The 15,013-nt window shown below is 38.0% G+C and overlaps 1 protein-coding gene across 1 annotated transcript; it reads left to right on the plus strand.

Moving 5' to 3' along the window:
- The first annotated feature begins 8,543 nt into the window (after positions 1–8,543).
- LOC129718775 (proclotting enzyme-like) lies at positions 8,544–9,755 on the plus strand. The gene is made up of 4 exons (XM_055669836.1): positions 8,544–8,663; positions 8,728–8,857; positions 8,916–9,343; positions 9,396–9,755. The coding sequence occupies exons 1-4, from the start codon at positions 8,553–8,555 to the stop codon at positions 9,753–9,755; spliced, it is 1,029 nt and encodes a 342-aa protein (XP_055525811.1). The 5' UTR covers positions 8,544–8,552.
- The last annotated feature ends 5,258 nt before the right edge of the window (positions 9,756–15,013 follow it).

Genomic DNA, 15,013 nt, shown 5'->3' on the forward strand with positions numbered 1-15,013 from the left:
CTGCATATTCCGAATTGGTACATGAAAATTTAATTTGAAAAGTAGTACTGCTGAGTCAACGTGCTGCGGAACGATATCGTTTACAAATCAAGCCATCGCGTACTCTCGCCGTTCTTTTAATGTTTGAATGTCAATCAACATGCAGCGAGCTTTATATGACGGAAGACGATGTGAGTTCCAGCCTAGCTTACGGAGAGCATACAGTAGAAATTACTTTTGTACTGGGTCTACTCTTTCTTCATGTACGCCAGGACGACGAAACCACAAAATGTTACAATATTCTAGTATTGACCTAACATAAGCATTATACAAAGTTTTAATAGTGTAGCAGAAGCGTTATTTGCCTTGTGTATGATAGTGTTGGAGTGGTCCAAAACCCTAACTCCCTAACTTCTTCACATTTCCCTACATTCTGATTTCCTAATGCAATTACAATCAAATTGGGTATTGTCAGTGGTGGGCACCATTCCGCTAATTCGCTAATTCGCTAATTAGCGACGATAAAGTTCAGTTAGCGATTCAGCGATTTCGCTAATTTTTGAGCTGGTTAGCGAAACTGTTAGCGTCGCTAAAATTTTGGCCTTCAAAACGCTAATCGCTAATTCGCAAAATTTTGTAGAGAAGCGACAATAGAAATATTTAGAAAAACTGTGAATTGGCTTCTTCTTCTTCTTAGGGTGGGTTGTCTAGCTGGTCGCCGTAAGCGAAGTACTTCTACACTAGGCCCAGGTTATAATGTCAAAACCTCCAGGAGCAATTCATGACGCAACGGTCACTGGCGACCAATAGAGCACATGTGAGCGAGTTTACTCTGAACTGAAGGGTTCAACGGCAATTATGTGTTGTAAATGGGGTACGTACCTGTTGTTACCGGTTCATATCATCTTACTCACCACAGAGTTGACTATACCTTTGTTGTTCCAAGGCCGCATTGCATCGATATAAATGCCGGCAGTCTTACTTGTGGTCGTTGCGTCTGTTGCTCTCGTTCATGCCGTGTTCTCATCCTCGGTCGCACCTTTCGACATATCCCATGCAAGTCCGTCCGCGTTACTGCTATGCTTGCCATGGTTCTTTCGGTTGTTCTGGTGATCTATTAAACATTTTGTCTCGCAACCGCAAAAAAAAGAAAAAAAAAGAATGGGAGTGGTTAATGGCAAAGCCGAAAAGTACTGTCACATACATCCACATTCAGACCATCAACATATACCACCACCTAATGAAATTCATTCTACTAAAAACGTATGACTGATAGCGAATTCATCCACTCCACTGGGTCAGTGCCAACACCTAGAATTATAAAACGATACTGCGACTCACGACGTAATCTAAAGAGATGCTTGGCAGTTGTCTACATTCAAAGCTCATGTATTGGTGCGCCAAAACTAGCTCAACATTCGCTGCGCAACTATCCATTCCAGGGTGCCAACTGCACAATAATGGGTCGAATCAAATCGAATTAGAATCGTTCTGACAGCAGTTAAAGCGAATTTTTATTCCACAGGGTCAGTGCAAGTCTACCCAAGAATAAAGAAATGGTATCACGATTTAGAACGCAAGTAAGAAAGAGATGCCAGATAATTGTTTATGAACTAAGCACGTGCGACGGTGAATTGAAACTGACAAATTGGCGGTGCGCTTAGGGCAACACGCCGGGTCGATACTGGGTCCAAATCAAGCGAAAGTGGGTGAGCTGGGGTGGAATAATGAAATTGCCATTAGATCGCAACTGGGATTGACACTGGTAACAAATAAATTCGCGCAGTTAAAACAGCTGAATGAGAGAAAAAAATAATAATTATAATAAAACATACGGGTGAAAAGTCATACATATGCATACACACATGTGTATAAATATAGAAAAATAATAATAATGAGAGTAATAGTAGTAGTAGTTGTCAGAGAAGTGGGAAGGGTTAGTGATGCTACATTATATGAGTGCAATGGGTGGTCGTTAGTCACGAGGTTATGTTAGTGGTTTTAGGGTTAGTATAAACCTTGATTAAGCCCTACAGACCCCGCCAGTATTTAGTTTTGTTAGGTCATGCGAAACTAAAACCGGCGGTGTGATAAGTCAAGCGTAATCAAAATGAAAAGCGAATTGCAATTATTGTGTTGATCTCAATAAATTGTTACTATCATGTTATTATTATAATGCTATTTATATTGTAATTTTCAATTGAGCTTTGTGTTTGGAAATACGCTTGACGAATCACCGTCAAGTCCTCCACCCATGTGTAGGGTGAAAAACTGTGGATTGCTGATGGCGTACGTAAATTGCTTCGAAAAATAAACATACTTTAATGCGAAAGTTACTTTTGTCAGTTTTTTACCCTAGAATGGAGTTCCAGTTATCGTAAAAGCCACAGAAGCATTTTGAAAAGCAGGCACAAGGTCTAGATTGAATTTTCAGCACATTAAGAACTTTGGTAAATGCAATGCGCTTGAAATTATGACAACTTTGGCCCTACTTTTTCGATTCAGATAATAATTGAATTTTTATGAAAACATTCCTAAGAGTATCTATTTTCAAGGCAAGCTAAATAACTTTTGTTGTTCTTGTTTTTGCAAAATCAAATATGAATACCGTTTCGTGAACCTCTTATTGTAAATAGCTTTAAAAAGTAATTGTTTTCGTTTGTTTAACCAAAAAAGATCAAAGTGGTCCAAAACACGAGCAATAAATATAGCGATATGACTATTTACATATTAAAAAGTTAGCGATTAGCGAAAGTTCCGCTCAAGTGGGTTTAGCGCTTAGCGTTTAGCGATTATCGAGCTCAATTTTCCGGTTAGCGACTTTGCGATTAGCTGGGTATTGTTCATTTTCTGCTAAGAGATATAACATTCTTTTTATTTACATTTAATATACTTTCCTTACACCAGTTGTAAAATGTATGGATTTCATCCTGAAATATACTGAAGATATTGAAGTTATTTCCTATTTTTTCCTTTTCTGGCTCTTTTCGGTGATTGTGAGCTCAATTTGGGATTTTTTTTTTAATTCTGGTTTTTTTGTGGCCTTAAAAATCACTATTCGGTGATTCTGAATTCAAATTGGGATAATTTTTTATTTTGGCATTTTCCGGCCTTTTCAGCGATTCTAAGCTCAATTTGGAATCATTTTCTATGTTGGCCTTTTCTGGCTCTTGGAAGCCCTTTTAGACGATTTTGAGCCATTTTCGGGTCATTTTCTATTTTGGCCTAAGGAAGCACCTTCCGACGATTCTGAGCTCAATTTGGGATCATTTTCTATTTTGGCCTTTTCTGGCCTTAGAAAGCACTTTTCGACGATTCTGAGCTCAATTTAGGATCATTTTCTATTTTTGGCCTTTTCTGGCCTTAGAAAGCACTTTTCGGCGATTCGTAGCTCAATTTGGAATCATTTTCTATTTTGGCCTTTTCTGGCCTTAGAGAGCACTTTTCGACGATTCGTAGCTCAATTTGGAATCATTTTCTATTTTGGCCTTTTCTGGCCTTAGAAAGCACTTTTCGACGATTCTGAGCTCAATTTGGGATCATTCTCTATTTTTGGCCTTTTCTGGCCTTAGAAAGCACTTTTCGGCGATTCGTAGCTCAATTTGGAATCATTTTCTATTATGGCCTTTTCTGGCCTTAGAAAGAACTTTTCGACGATTCTGAGCTCAATTTGGGATCATTTTATATTTTTGGCCTTAGAAAGCACTTTTCGGCGGTTCGTAGCTCAATTTGGAATCATTTTCTATTTTGGCCTTTTCTGGCCTTAGAAAGCACTTTTCGACGATTCTGAGCTCAATTTGGGATCATTTTCTATTTTTGGCCTTTTCTGGCCTTAGAAAGCACTTTTCGGCGATTCTGAGCTCAATTTGGGATCATTTTCTATTTTGGCCTTTTCTGGCCTTAGAAAGAACTTTTCGACGATTCTGAGCTCAATTTGGGATCATTTTCTATTTTGGCCTTTTCTGGCCTTAGGAAGCACTTTTCGGCAATTCTGAGCTCAATTTGGGATCATTTTCTATTTTTGGCCTTTTCTGGCCTTAGAAAGCACTTTTCGGCGATTCGTAGCTCAATTTGGAATCATTTTCTATTTTGGCCTTTTCTGGCCTTAGGAAGAACTTTTCGACGATTCTGAGCTCAATTTGGAATCATTTTCTATTTTTGGCCTTTTCTGGCCTTAGAAAGCACTTTTCGGCGATTCGTAGCTCAATTTGGAATCATTCTCTATTTTGGCCTTTTCTGGCCTTAGAAAGCACTTTTCGACGATTCTGAGCTCAATTTGGGATCATTTTCTATTTAAGCCTTTTCTGGCCTTAGGAAGCACTTTTCGACAATTCTGAGCTCGATTTGGGATCATTTTCTATTTTGGCCTTTTCTGGCCTTAGAAAGCACTTTTCGACGATTCTGAGCTCAATTTGGGATCATTTTCTATTTTTGGCCTTTTCTGGCCTCAGAAAGCACTTTTCGGCGATTCGTAGCTCAATTTGGAATCATTTTCTATTTTGGCCTTTTCTGGCCTTAGAAAGCACTTTTCGACGATTCTGAGCTCAATTTGGGATCATTTTCTATTTTGGCCTTTTCTGGCCTTAGGAAGCACTTTTCGACAATTCTGAGCTCAATTTGGGATCATTTTCTATTTTGGCCTTTTCTGGCCTTAGGAAGCACTTTTCGGCGATTCTGAGCTCAATTTGGGATCATTTTCTATTTTAACCTTTTCTTGCCTTAGGAGGCACTTTTCGGCGATTCGTAGCTCAATTTGGAATCATTTTCTATTTTGACCTTTTCTGGCCTTAGAAAGCACTTTTCGTCGATTCTGAGCTCAATTTGGGATCATTTTCTACTTTGGCCTTTTCTGGCCTTAGAAAGCACTTTTCGACGATTCTGAGCTCAATTTGGGATCATTTTCTATTTTGGCCTTTTCTGGCCTTAGGAAGCACTTTTCGGCGATTCTGAGCTCAATTTGGGATCATTTTCTATTTTAACCTTTTCTGGCCTTAGGAGGCACTTTTCGGCGATTCGTAGCTCAATTTGGGATCGTTTTCTATTTTGGCCTTTTCTGGCCTTAGAAAGCACTTTTCGGCGATTCGTAGCTCAATTTGGAATCATTTTCTATTTTGGCCTTTTCTGGCCTTAGAAAGCACTTTTCGACGATTCTGAGCTCAATTTGGGATCGTTTTCTATTTTGGCCTTTTCTGGCCTTAGAAAGCACTTTTCGACGATTCTGAGCTCAATTTGGGATCATTTTCAATTTTGGCCTTTTCTGGCCTTAGAAAGCACTATTCGACGATTCTGAGCTCAATTTGGGATCATTTTCTATTTTAGCCTTTTCTGGCCTTAGGAAGCACTTTTCGGCGATTCTGAGCTCAATTTGGGATCATTTTCTATTTTAACCTTTTCTTGCCTTAGGAGGCACTTTTCGGCGATTCGTAGCTCAATTTGGAATCATTTTCTATTTTGGCCTTTTCTGGCCTTAGAAAGCATTTTTCGACGATTCTGAGCTCAATTTGGGATCGTTTTCTATTTTGGCCTTTTCTGGCCATAGAAAGCATTTTTCGACGATTCTGAGCCCAATTTGGGATCGTTTTCTATTTTGGCCTTTTCTGGCCTTAGAAAGCACTTTTCGGCGATTCTGAGCTCAATTTGGAATCATTTTCTATTTTGGCCTTTTCTGGCCTTAGAAAGCACTTTTCGGCGATTCTGAGCTCAATTTGGGATCGTTTTCTATTTTGGCCTTTTCTGGCCTTAGAAAGCACTTTTCGACGATTCTGAGCTCAGTTTGGGATCATTTTCTATTTTGGCCTTTTCTGGCCTTAGAAAGCACTTTTCGACGATTCTGAGCTCAATTTGGGATCATTTTCTATTTTTGGCCTTTTCTGGCCTTAGGAAGCACTTTTCGGCGATTCTGAGCTCAATTTGGGATCATTTTCTATTTTAACCTTTTCTTGCCTTAGGAGGCACTTTTCGGCGATTCGTAGCTCAATTTGGAATCATTTTCTATTTTGACCTTTTCTGGCCTTAGAAAGCACTTTTCGTCGATTCTGAGCTCAATTTGGGATCATTTTCTACTTTGGCCTTTTCTGGCCTTAGAAAGCACTTTTCGACGATTCTGAGCTCAATTTGGGATCATTTTCTATTTTGGCCTTTTTTGGCCTTAGGAAGCACTTTTCGGCGATTCTGAGCTCAATTTGGGATCATTTTCTATTTTAACCTTTTCTGGCCTTAGGAGGCACTTTTCGGCGATTCGTAGCTCAATTTGGAATCATTTTCTATTTTGGCCTTTTCTGGCCTTAGAAAGCATTTTTCGACGATTCTGAGCTCAATTTGGGATCGTTTTCAATTTTGGCCTTTTCTGGCCTTAGGAGGCACTTTTCGGCGATTCGTAGCTCAATTTGGGATTATTTTCTATTATGGCCTTTTCTGGCCTTAGAAAGCACTTTTCGGCGATTCGTAGCTCAATTTGGGATCATTTTCTATTTTGGCCTTTTCTGGCCTTAGGAAGCACTTTTCGGCGATTCTGAGCTCAATTTGGGATCATTTTCTATTTTAACCTTTTCTGGCCTTAGGAGGCACTTTTCGGCGATTCGTAGCTCAATTTGGAATCATTTTCTATTTTGACCTTTTCTGGCCTTAGAAAGCACTTTTCGTCGATTCTGAGCTCAATTTGGGATCATTTTCTATTTTGGCCTTTTCTGGCCTTAGAAAGCACTTTTCGACGATTCTGAGCTCAATTTGGGATCGTTTTCTATTTTGGCCTTTTCTGGCCTTAGAAAGCACTTTTCGACGATTCTGAGCATAATTTGGAATCATTTTCTACTATGGCCTTTCCCAGCCTTGGAAAGCACTTCTGAGCTCATTTTGGGATCATTTTTTATTCTGGCCTTTAGAAGCACAGAGACTTAAAATTAAAACCAAAAGAAACTGAGATGACCGATTTTACTTTTTGTTTTTAAAATGAATCAGTGTAAGATCTCCAATACAATTTTGTCATAATTTTTCCATAAAATTTCAGGCGCATTTCAAGTCATTCCTTGCCACCTTTTTTCCTTTACTTGTCAATATCAATTCATGGAAAACAATATTAATTTTTTTTTAAATGTTGTTATGTATTAGCACACCCACAATGTTACGTTGATATTTTGAGAGGAGCCCTTCAGCTAAGTTGGTGCGAAATCTTTCTTTTTGAGATGCCTGAGTGGTTTTGGTGTAAATGTTCAAATATGTTGATTTCAAGCCTAATGAAAACAGAGGTTTGTAAGCGAAAAAATGCAGTATTTTTCTATATGGAAACTGTTTAAATTTGATCAAACCTGTATTTCGTTCCCGCGAAGTGAAACAACCTGTTGCAGCAGTCAACTGGGCCTTCTACGGACTACGTTAGGACGCTGGTTGCCCTTTACGGGCATTAAACGTGGACACTGAAAGAAGCTGATCGACGAGTGCTCGGGGTTTCTAAGCGTAAAGTTTTGCTATCAAAATTTGGTGGAAAATTAAAAGATGGAGTGTGACTTAGACGCATGAATCACGACTTATACCAGGCATACAGACGTGCTGATATAGTGTTCTGAGGGCCGGATATGTAGCCAGAATGCCTGACGAGAGAGCCGCCAAAACTATATTCAGCAGAGAACCAGGAAGTGGATAACTGCTCCAATATTTAACTTTTTTCCACAGAAGTTTAGTGTTATGGAATAAATTCTCAATCAATCTGGTTTTTCAAATTGTTAATACAAAATCTCATAAAATCCAAAGTTGGAACTATCTTGCAGAATAGTTAATAACCATTGAAGGTTTGTTAGCTAAAAAACGGGAATAAAATAAGTTTGATTCTTAGTCCAATCTATTATGTCTTCACTTTGATTGTATCAAATTTGCGTACGCTGGCCACCATATTTTTTAAGACAATCGTGATCTTTACGAATTTAGAACAAATCTTGCTTGGATGACCAACTGAGTCAGGAGTTTCGTCCTGCTTGGCCCTTTCTTTACTCACGATTTGTATACTCCACATGACCTAAATCCCTACTTTTGAAACAGCAGAACCTAGACTCTGATCCCCTGCATACTCATTCACTTGTTTACCTCTTCTGGTCAACTTATCTATTCCCTTTCTTGCTATGTGATAAATGGATGCGAGGGAGGACAAAAGCTTCTGCTATTGATAATCACCCAACAGACAGTTGTCTCTGCTGTTGTACGTTTATTACCGATAATAGAATAGATACAAAAAAATTAACTCAATTTTAATCAGATATGTTTTTTTTTTCCAACAAAATGAAAAAAAAAATATATTGACAAATTTCATATTTATTTGTTTGTTTTATGAACCTACTTTTCATCACTGTGTGGTACGTCGTAATTGGCTTTCTGACCTTGCTGTTTAGTTGTTTTTTTTTTCTTTTCGCAGATTATGAAGCAATATCGGGGAAGTTTTTGCTACCTTTCTCTGACTTGTAACTTTTGCTTTCACTTCAATCACTTTAATATTCTCGAACAAAAACGACTGGTAGATCTTTTGGACAACTATTTAAGGGATTGACTGCATAAGAACTTCACAGTTTGGCACTGATTCGAGTCTGATGGCGTCGTACAAGGAAAAGGCCCTTATGGGATCGCTTTTGTTGGCATTCTTCTTTTGGACGGTGACTTACGCATCAATCGCTAGCCGTTCGGATGACTTAATCAACAATGTGAGTATGAAATTGTATTTTTTTCACACCAATCAATACCTTGAAACATGTTAAAAATTACAAGCAAGCGAAAGTGGATGGTATTGCTAAGAGCCCCGTAGGTGGACCGTTTACCTGGTTATCGACCATTTCGGGACTTCCGATCGTCAGCCTGTTTGCCTTCCGGACTGAGCCAAAAAACTGTCCAGCTTGCAGTAAGTAAACTAACCTGGTGTTTTACAACACTCTCTAATAGAATTACTCCTAACACAGCCTGTGGCACTAATAGTTCGACAGCGTCGAATGATGATCTGAGTGACGTAAGCGACTTACGAATCTACGGAGGTACAAACGCCACCGAAGGGATGTACCCTTGGATGGTGGCATTGTACTACGACAACAGGTTTATTTGCGGAGGTTCGCTCATCAACAATTTGTACATTCTGACGGCTGCTAGTTGCGTTTTCAATACTGATCGCAGCTTGTTCTCGGTGAAATTTCTGATGTATGATCGAGGAAATCCCGATTCGAACGTTTTTGAACGACGCGTAACATATATCATGACCAACTGGTATTGGGACACGGGCGCAATTTCAATGAACGATTTGGCCCTACTAAAACTGAACGAGACCGTTCCCTTGGGGAGCGAGTTGTCCCCAGTTTGCCTACCTCCAGAGGGTCCCACTTATGCTGGATATAATGTAAGTTTTTCGAGTTTTCTTTTTTTTTCGTTTTAATACCTTTTTCTTCTAGGCAACCGTTACAGGATGGGGTGAAACGGAGAACTATACCTACTCGAGGGTGTTGCAGCAAGCGACCGTACCTATCTTGACATACGACGACTGCATGAAACAGAGCAACTACCATTTCTACCAAATTGATGACAGCAAGATATGCGCCGGAGCCGCTGACGGTGGAATCGATGCCTGCCAGGGAGACAGCGGGGATCCGCTGCATATCACCGATCTGCAGACAGGCAGATACGTGATAGCCGGAGTGGTCCCCGTTAGGAAGGAATGTGCCGAGCCGAAGTATCCGGGAATCTATACCCGAGTGAGCAAGTTTAGACAGTGGATCAAGTTTAATACGCGAGATGCTTGCTACTGTAGTTAATAGGCTTGAACACTTCTAACTTTTTTAAATCACCGAAATAAGTAAAAAAACAAGCTGTGCAACGTTAAGTAGTTGCATGAGAAGGTGACGCGTTTGCATGCAAAGTATTGTCAAATAATTAGAAAGATATTGCAATCATAAAATCATGACATCTTGATTTTTTAAATTTCATTCATAGTTCTGTCTTCTCCAAAAAAATATCCCCATGCAAACTTTGGGCGATATTGGGCGTCGGTAACCTGTTGAATCGCAGGGTGGTCAGAGTTTCATTTTTTGTCTAAAATATCGTTTTCAAAAAAAAAAATCCAAAAATGTTGACTTGTACAGTGCTTTTTCAATTTCATCACGATCAAAAGAACATCTTCCCGTGAATCGAACAGAACTGTGGACTTGGTGAAATGATAAAAATCAGTATTTTTTGTTAGATTTCAATGCCATTCAACAAAAACTACAGACCTCTATCATTTCCTCGAAACCACAGTTTCGCTAGATTCACCAAAAAGTGTTATTTTGATCGTGATGAAATCGAAAAAGCACTCGATATTTATGAGCTGGAAGAGAGAATTGAATTTGAAATTAAGAAATTGGTTCCTATATCAGTTTTATATATCATTTGAAAAAGATGTGTTTTCTGTGCAAAACGTGATTCTAACAAAAATGTTTATCGTTATCCTTCGATTTTTAAACGGACGGCGTGCGACCAGACTGAACTGAGCGCCATTTTTTATGGCGTTGAGTTTTTAACTCCAGTGGATTTCATTTGAATCATTTGAAGAGTTCATAATGGTTATATAACGAATATTTTTTGTAGCAGCTTGCAGAAAACTTACGGGGTGATTTAACTTTGAACGACGATTACTCGAAATAATGTTGTGAGTGCCTGGGTCGGTCTGGTCGCGAGCCGACCAAATGAGAAATGAATAAAAAAGCTGCTCGAAATGTGTTAAATGACAGTTCACTCATGTACTGTCAATAAACACGATTCGAGTAGTTTAAAAAGCAAGTTTTGCTCTGAGAACTAAAAATCTGAAAACTGTGTAAAACTTTAGAACCCAATAGAATGCAATGGCGAAGATATTTGTGATAATAGTATCGAAACATATCCATAATCAGAGACAGTACATTTTTCAGTTAGTTAAAAACACTAAACACTGTAAAAGTCTTGAAAATTAGATCAGACTTTATTTAACAAGAAAAAATTAATACTTATAGAGCAATAAGATTCACCTCCAGTCAAAGCACAACACACACAATCGTCTCCAGCTACTCTGATCGCAATGTACTACGATTTCAATTCCAATCGGTATACAGAGGGACGAACTAAGGAACAAAACTCCGGTATTTTTAATTGGACATTGGCTGGGACGCTACGAAAGAGACTCTACATAGGTAATTAGTAATGTGAACTGAGATTAACGTAAACGTTGCATTAATACTAATTCAGTAACACACTAACACATACATTGTTTAGTTAGTGACTTTTATCTAATGCGCAGTCATAGGACCCAGAAGGTAATAAAATGTTGCTTAATAGCAATGAAATCTTCTACATTTGTTTTAAGGGCTCAAATAAAATATATTAAAAGGGGAAGTTTAGTTGTGTCGTATTAGTCTGGATGGATGTTTACCAACGCACAGTGACGGGTCTCCGAACAAAAGTCGGACAAAACCCAAAATGTTCATTTAAAAAGCAGAAAAATCCATAATAGGTTGATTCTTTTATGAAAAATTCAATTTTGGTATCAAAAATTCAAAAATCCTACTGAAGTTGTTATGCTATGTTTACCTACAATTGAAAGCTTATCATATAAGCTTCATAAAACTGAAAGAGTAATTGATTTTAACCCTTCAGAGTCTACCGCAGGCCACGTAGAAAATATGCGAAATCTTCATAATTTTGACCTTCGAAAACATTAAATGTAAGCACGTGTAAGCACAGTTCTGAAAGCCCTGCTTGTGCTCTTCTAAAATCAATGTTAAAAGTTTGCGGAAAAGTTTTTCACTTTTTATGAAAATTTTGAATTTAAGGGTGATTTATCGAATAAATACATCGTTTATCGTACCATTTTGGTCTAAAACACATCGAGAAAACGTAAAATTAGTAAAATTATTCGTTTGTATACACTGACGATATTTATTATTATTTCGAAAAAAAAAAAGATTTGCCTCAAATCACGTGCTTTAAGGACTACTTCTTGTCAATACAACATTTTTCTCAAATGACGTAATCATCTACAGTAGAAAACTAACAATTTGACACCAAAAAATTAATTTTAACCAAAAATCTCGATTTTTCGACCATTGTGCTTTGGCAGGAAAAGCTTATTATTCATCATAACAGGCACAATCAACAAGGAAATTGACCCGAAGGAGTGTCGAAAAAAACTATTGCTGCCATTCTTGAAGAGCCATGATGTTAATCCTTTTTTTTTTCAACTTGATTTGGCATCATGTCACTATGCCGTTATGGAGTGGTACAAAGCCAGTAATGTCAATATTGTACTAAACTGAGCTCCGGTGAAGTGGACGCAGGATGTCGAAGATGACAAACTTTTTCATCAAATCTGGACTAGAGCTGCCAGCAAGATAACCGAGAAACAATGCTTAGTGAGTGTTTCATTAACTTTTTTTTGTGTCCGGATTATTGCGAATATATGCCTCATTTGGATGTTTTCAGCACGGAGAGTTGCATTTTTGGTTTTTAAAACAGCGTTGAATGTTGGATTTTGGCCTGTGAGCAGCACCCAGATTTGAAAATAGTTACATTGGACGGCATTTGGTCATTTAAAGTTGCTTTTCAGAAAGTGCAAGTCACCATTTTGTTGAATTCGGCGAGTGTAGTTAATTACCGGTTTCTGACCAACATCTCATTTCTGGAAACACGGATTTCGGGAATACTAAAAATATTATATGACATTCTTAGAGAGTTTCCCAGAAACCGGAAGTCATCATTTTGCAACTTCAAATAGCATCTAGTGTCGATTGCTGGCCAATTTCCAAATATATGGCACATGAACATTCTACGATCGAATACACCTCAGAAACGAAACGAACAATATGCAATTCCATACAACATAGGGTAACTTTTTCTAATCGACCATTTTGGCCAATCTGGCTGCCACTGTGAATAAAAATCTTCTAAAAGCGTACTACCAAAATTTGCGAGGCTTACAAACCAAGGCGAAAAATTTTAAGCTGATACTCTCTAGTTATGAGCACAATATTTTGGTGTTCACTGAAACCTGGCTCTGACCTGACATAAGGGATTCAGAGCTGACGTCTGGATATCAGAGTAGGCAGTGTGACTTTGCACTCGTATCCAAGTGAGTTTCCAAACTTGCTTGCACATTTATTTTCGGTTTGCACGTAAACCCTACTAACAGTGCATTACACTTGAGCTAGATTTGAGTTTGGATCCTGCATAACAACAATTGCATAAAAATCGAATTGCGATGAAATTTGCGCCGCGTCTGCTGCAACAGTTGTTGCATTGTCCTTTGAAAGCATAAATTCGATCTAAAAACAAAACTCATCGCGTCACATCATCGCCTGCATCGTTGGATACATCGTGCACTGCATGCATTGCACGCATTTAAACTCAATCAATCAGAGTGTGCGGTGCAAAAAAACTCAAACTATCGAGAGGAAGCAGATTCAAGTTGGATTCAAATCTGGAAAAGTGTTACTCAATTCAACTTTGCACGAGTTCATGCCATCACTGCTGGATATTGTCTGTTTCGATGTGATCACAGTAAGCTAGTGAGCAGTGAGTCTCGATACCAGATAGCGATCATCTTGAGCAAATGGTTGTTTGGTTCGATTTTCGTACACGCTCACTATATCTGTGCTCCGTTTACTTGGCTCCATATTTTGCCATTGATCTGTACAAGGCTCACTGTGCGGCAATCCTTGACTGAACGTCTCAAAGGCGCTGATGTTCTATAACTCCCTCCCCGCAAAAGGGGGAGGATCATGTAAACACAAATTGTTATTGTATCTTTGAGTATCGCTTACACTCTTAATATAACATTAAACAGATTTCAAATAAGCTATCGTCGATATAAACCTATTTTAGTATTGTAGGGGAATTGGGGCAAAATTGACATGTTGCTGTTATTTTACGAGGATCAGACACCTACCAATCGATTCCTGAGACTTTTTTACTCAATATAAGACATAACTGACCACCACTCTTAGATATTCTCGCATTACCATTAATGCTCAGACATACTCGATATTATTTCGCTTTGTGAAATATACTGAAACCATGCCAAAACCGTTTTCGTAGAATCACCGTTTTGAGCTCAGTTTTTGTTCGATTTAAGATCTGTTTTTTTTTAAGATGCGTAAGAAGATGCTAGTATGTAGACAAACTCTTAGAATTTTGATATTTGGCTTCAAAACAAAATGGCGTCGAAAAAACATCGAAAATTTCCGATTTCTCAAAAATTTAAAATGGCGCCATTGTTGCCCCTTAAGTTGAAATATTGTCAAACCCGGGGAGATTAGGTTTAGGGAGGGGAGATTAGGGAGAGGATCAAAATACACAAAACAATTATATATAGAAACCAAGGCAGAAAAAAAGTCAATTTTTGTTGGACTGTGTTATCAATACCTTCTTTACCCAAGCTTTTATCAAAAATAAGTCGTGATTAAAAAAAAATGCTAATAACGTAAAACGATATCATCAGAAGCACGTATGAAATATTTCAACCAAATCAAAAAATGATAATTTGAGGAAAATTTTAAATTTGGCAGATTTTTCATGGAATTGCTCAATATAAATAATGTCAACGGCGTTCTAGAGTGTGACCTTTGTATTTAAGCCTTTATCGAAATATATTTCCTTTATACTAAATGTTTACATAAGTTTCGTTTGTTAAAGGTGAATAGAAAACAACAAAAACAAATGCAATATAGCTATTTTGAATATGACAATCCCTGCAATTTAACGTGAACCATGGTAAAATGCTTAAATCGGTGAAAATTTGGCATCTAAAACCAAGTACAAAAACTAGATTTTGACTCATGGCTTTAACTTTGCCTTTGAACGATTATAATTGTCATAATCTAGAAACAAGAATCTAGTTCCTCCTGCTTGACGTCAGCAGCAAAACAGTGAGAAATGTTGTTTATGGTGTATTTTTGTACCACATGTTTTCAACACATTAGATTAATAATCCTTTTACTCATTTCGAGATTTTATTATTATCTTCAAGCACATGAACCCTGACCCTGATTGAATAATTTGTTATCGT

This window comes from Wyeomyia smithii, chromosome 1, assembly GCF_029784165.1.
Source record: "Wyeomyia smithii strain HCP4-BCI-WySm-NY-G18 chromosome 1, ASM2978416v1, whole genome shotgun sequence".
NCBI classification, from domain to species: Eukaryota; Metazoa; Arthropoda; class Insecta; order Diptera; family Culicidae; genus Wyeomyia; species Wyeomyia smithii.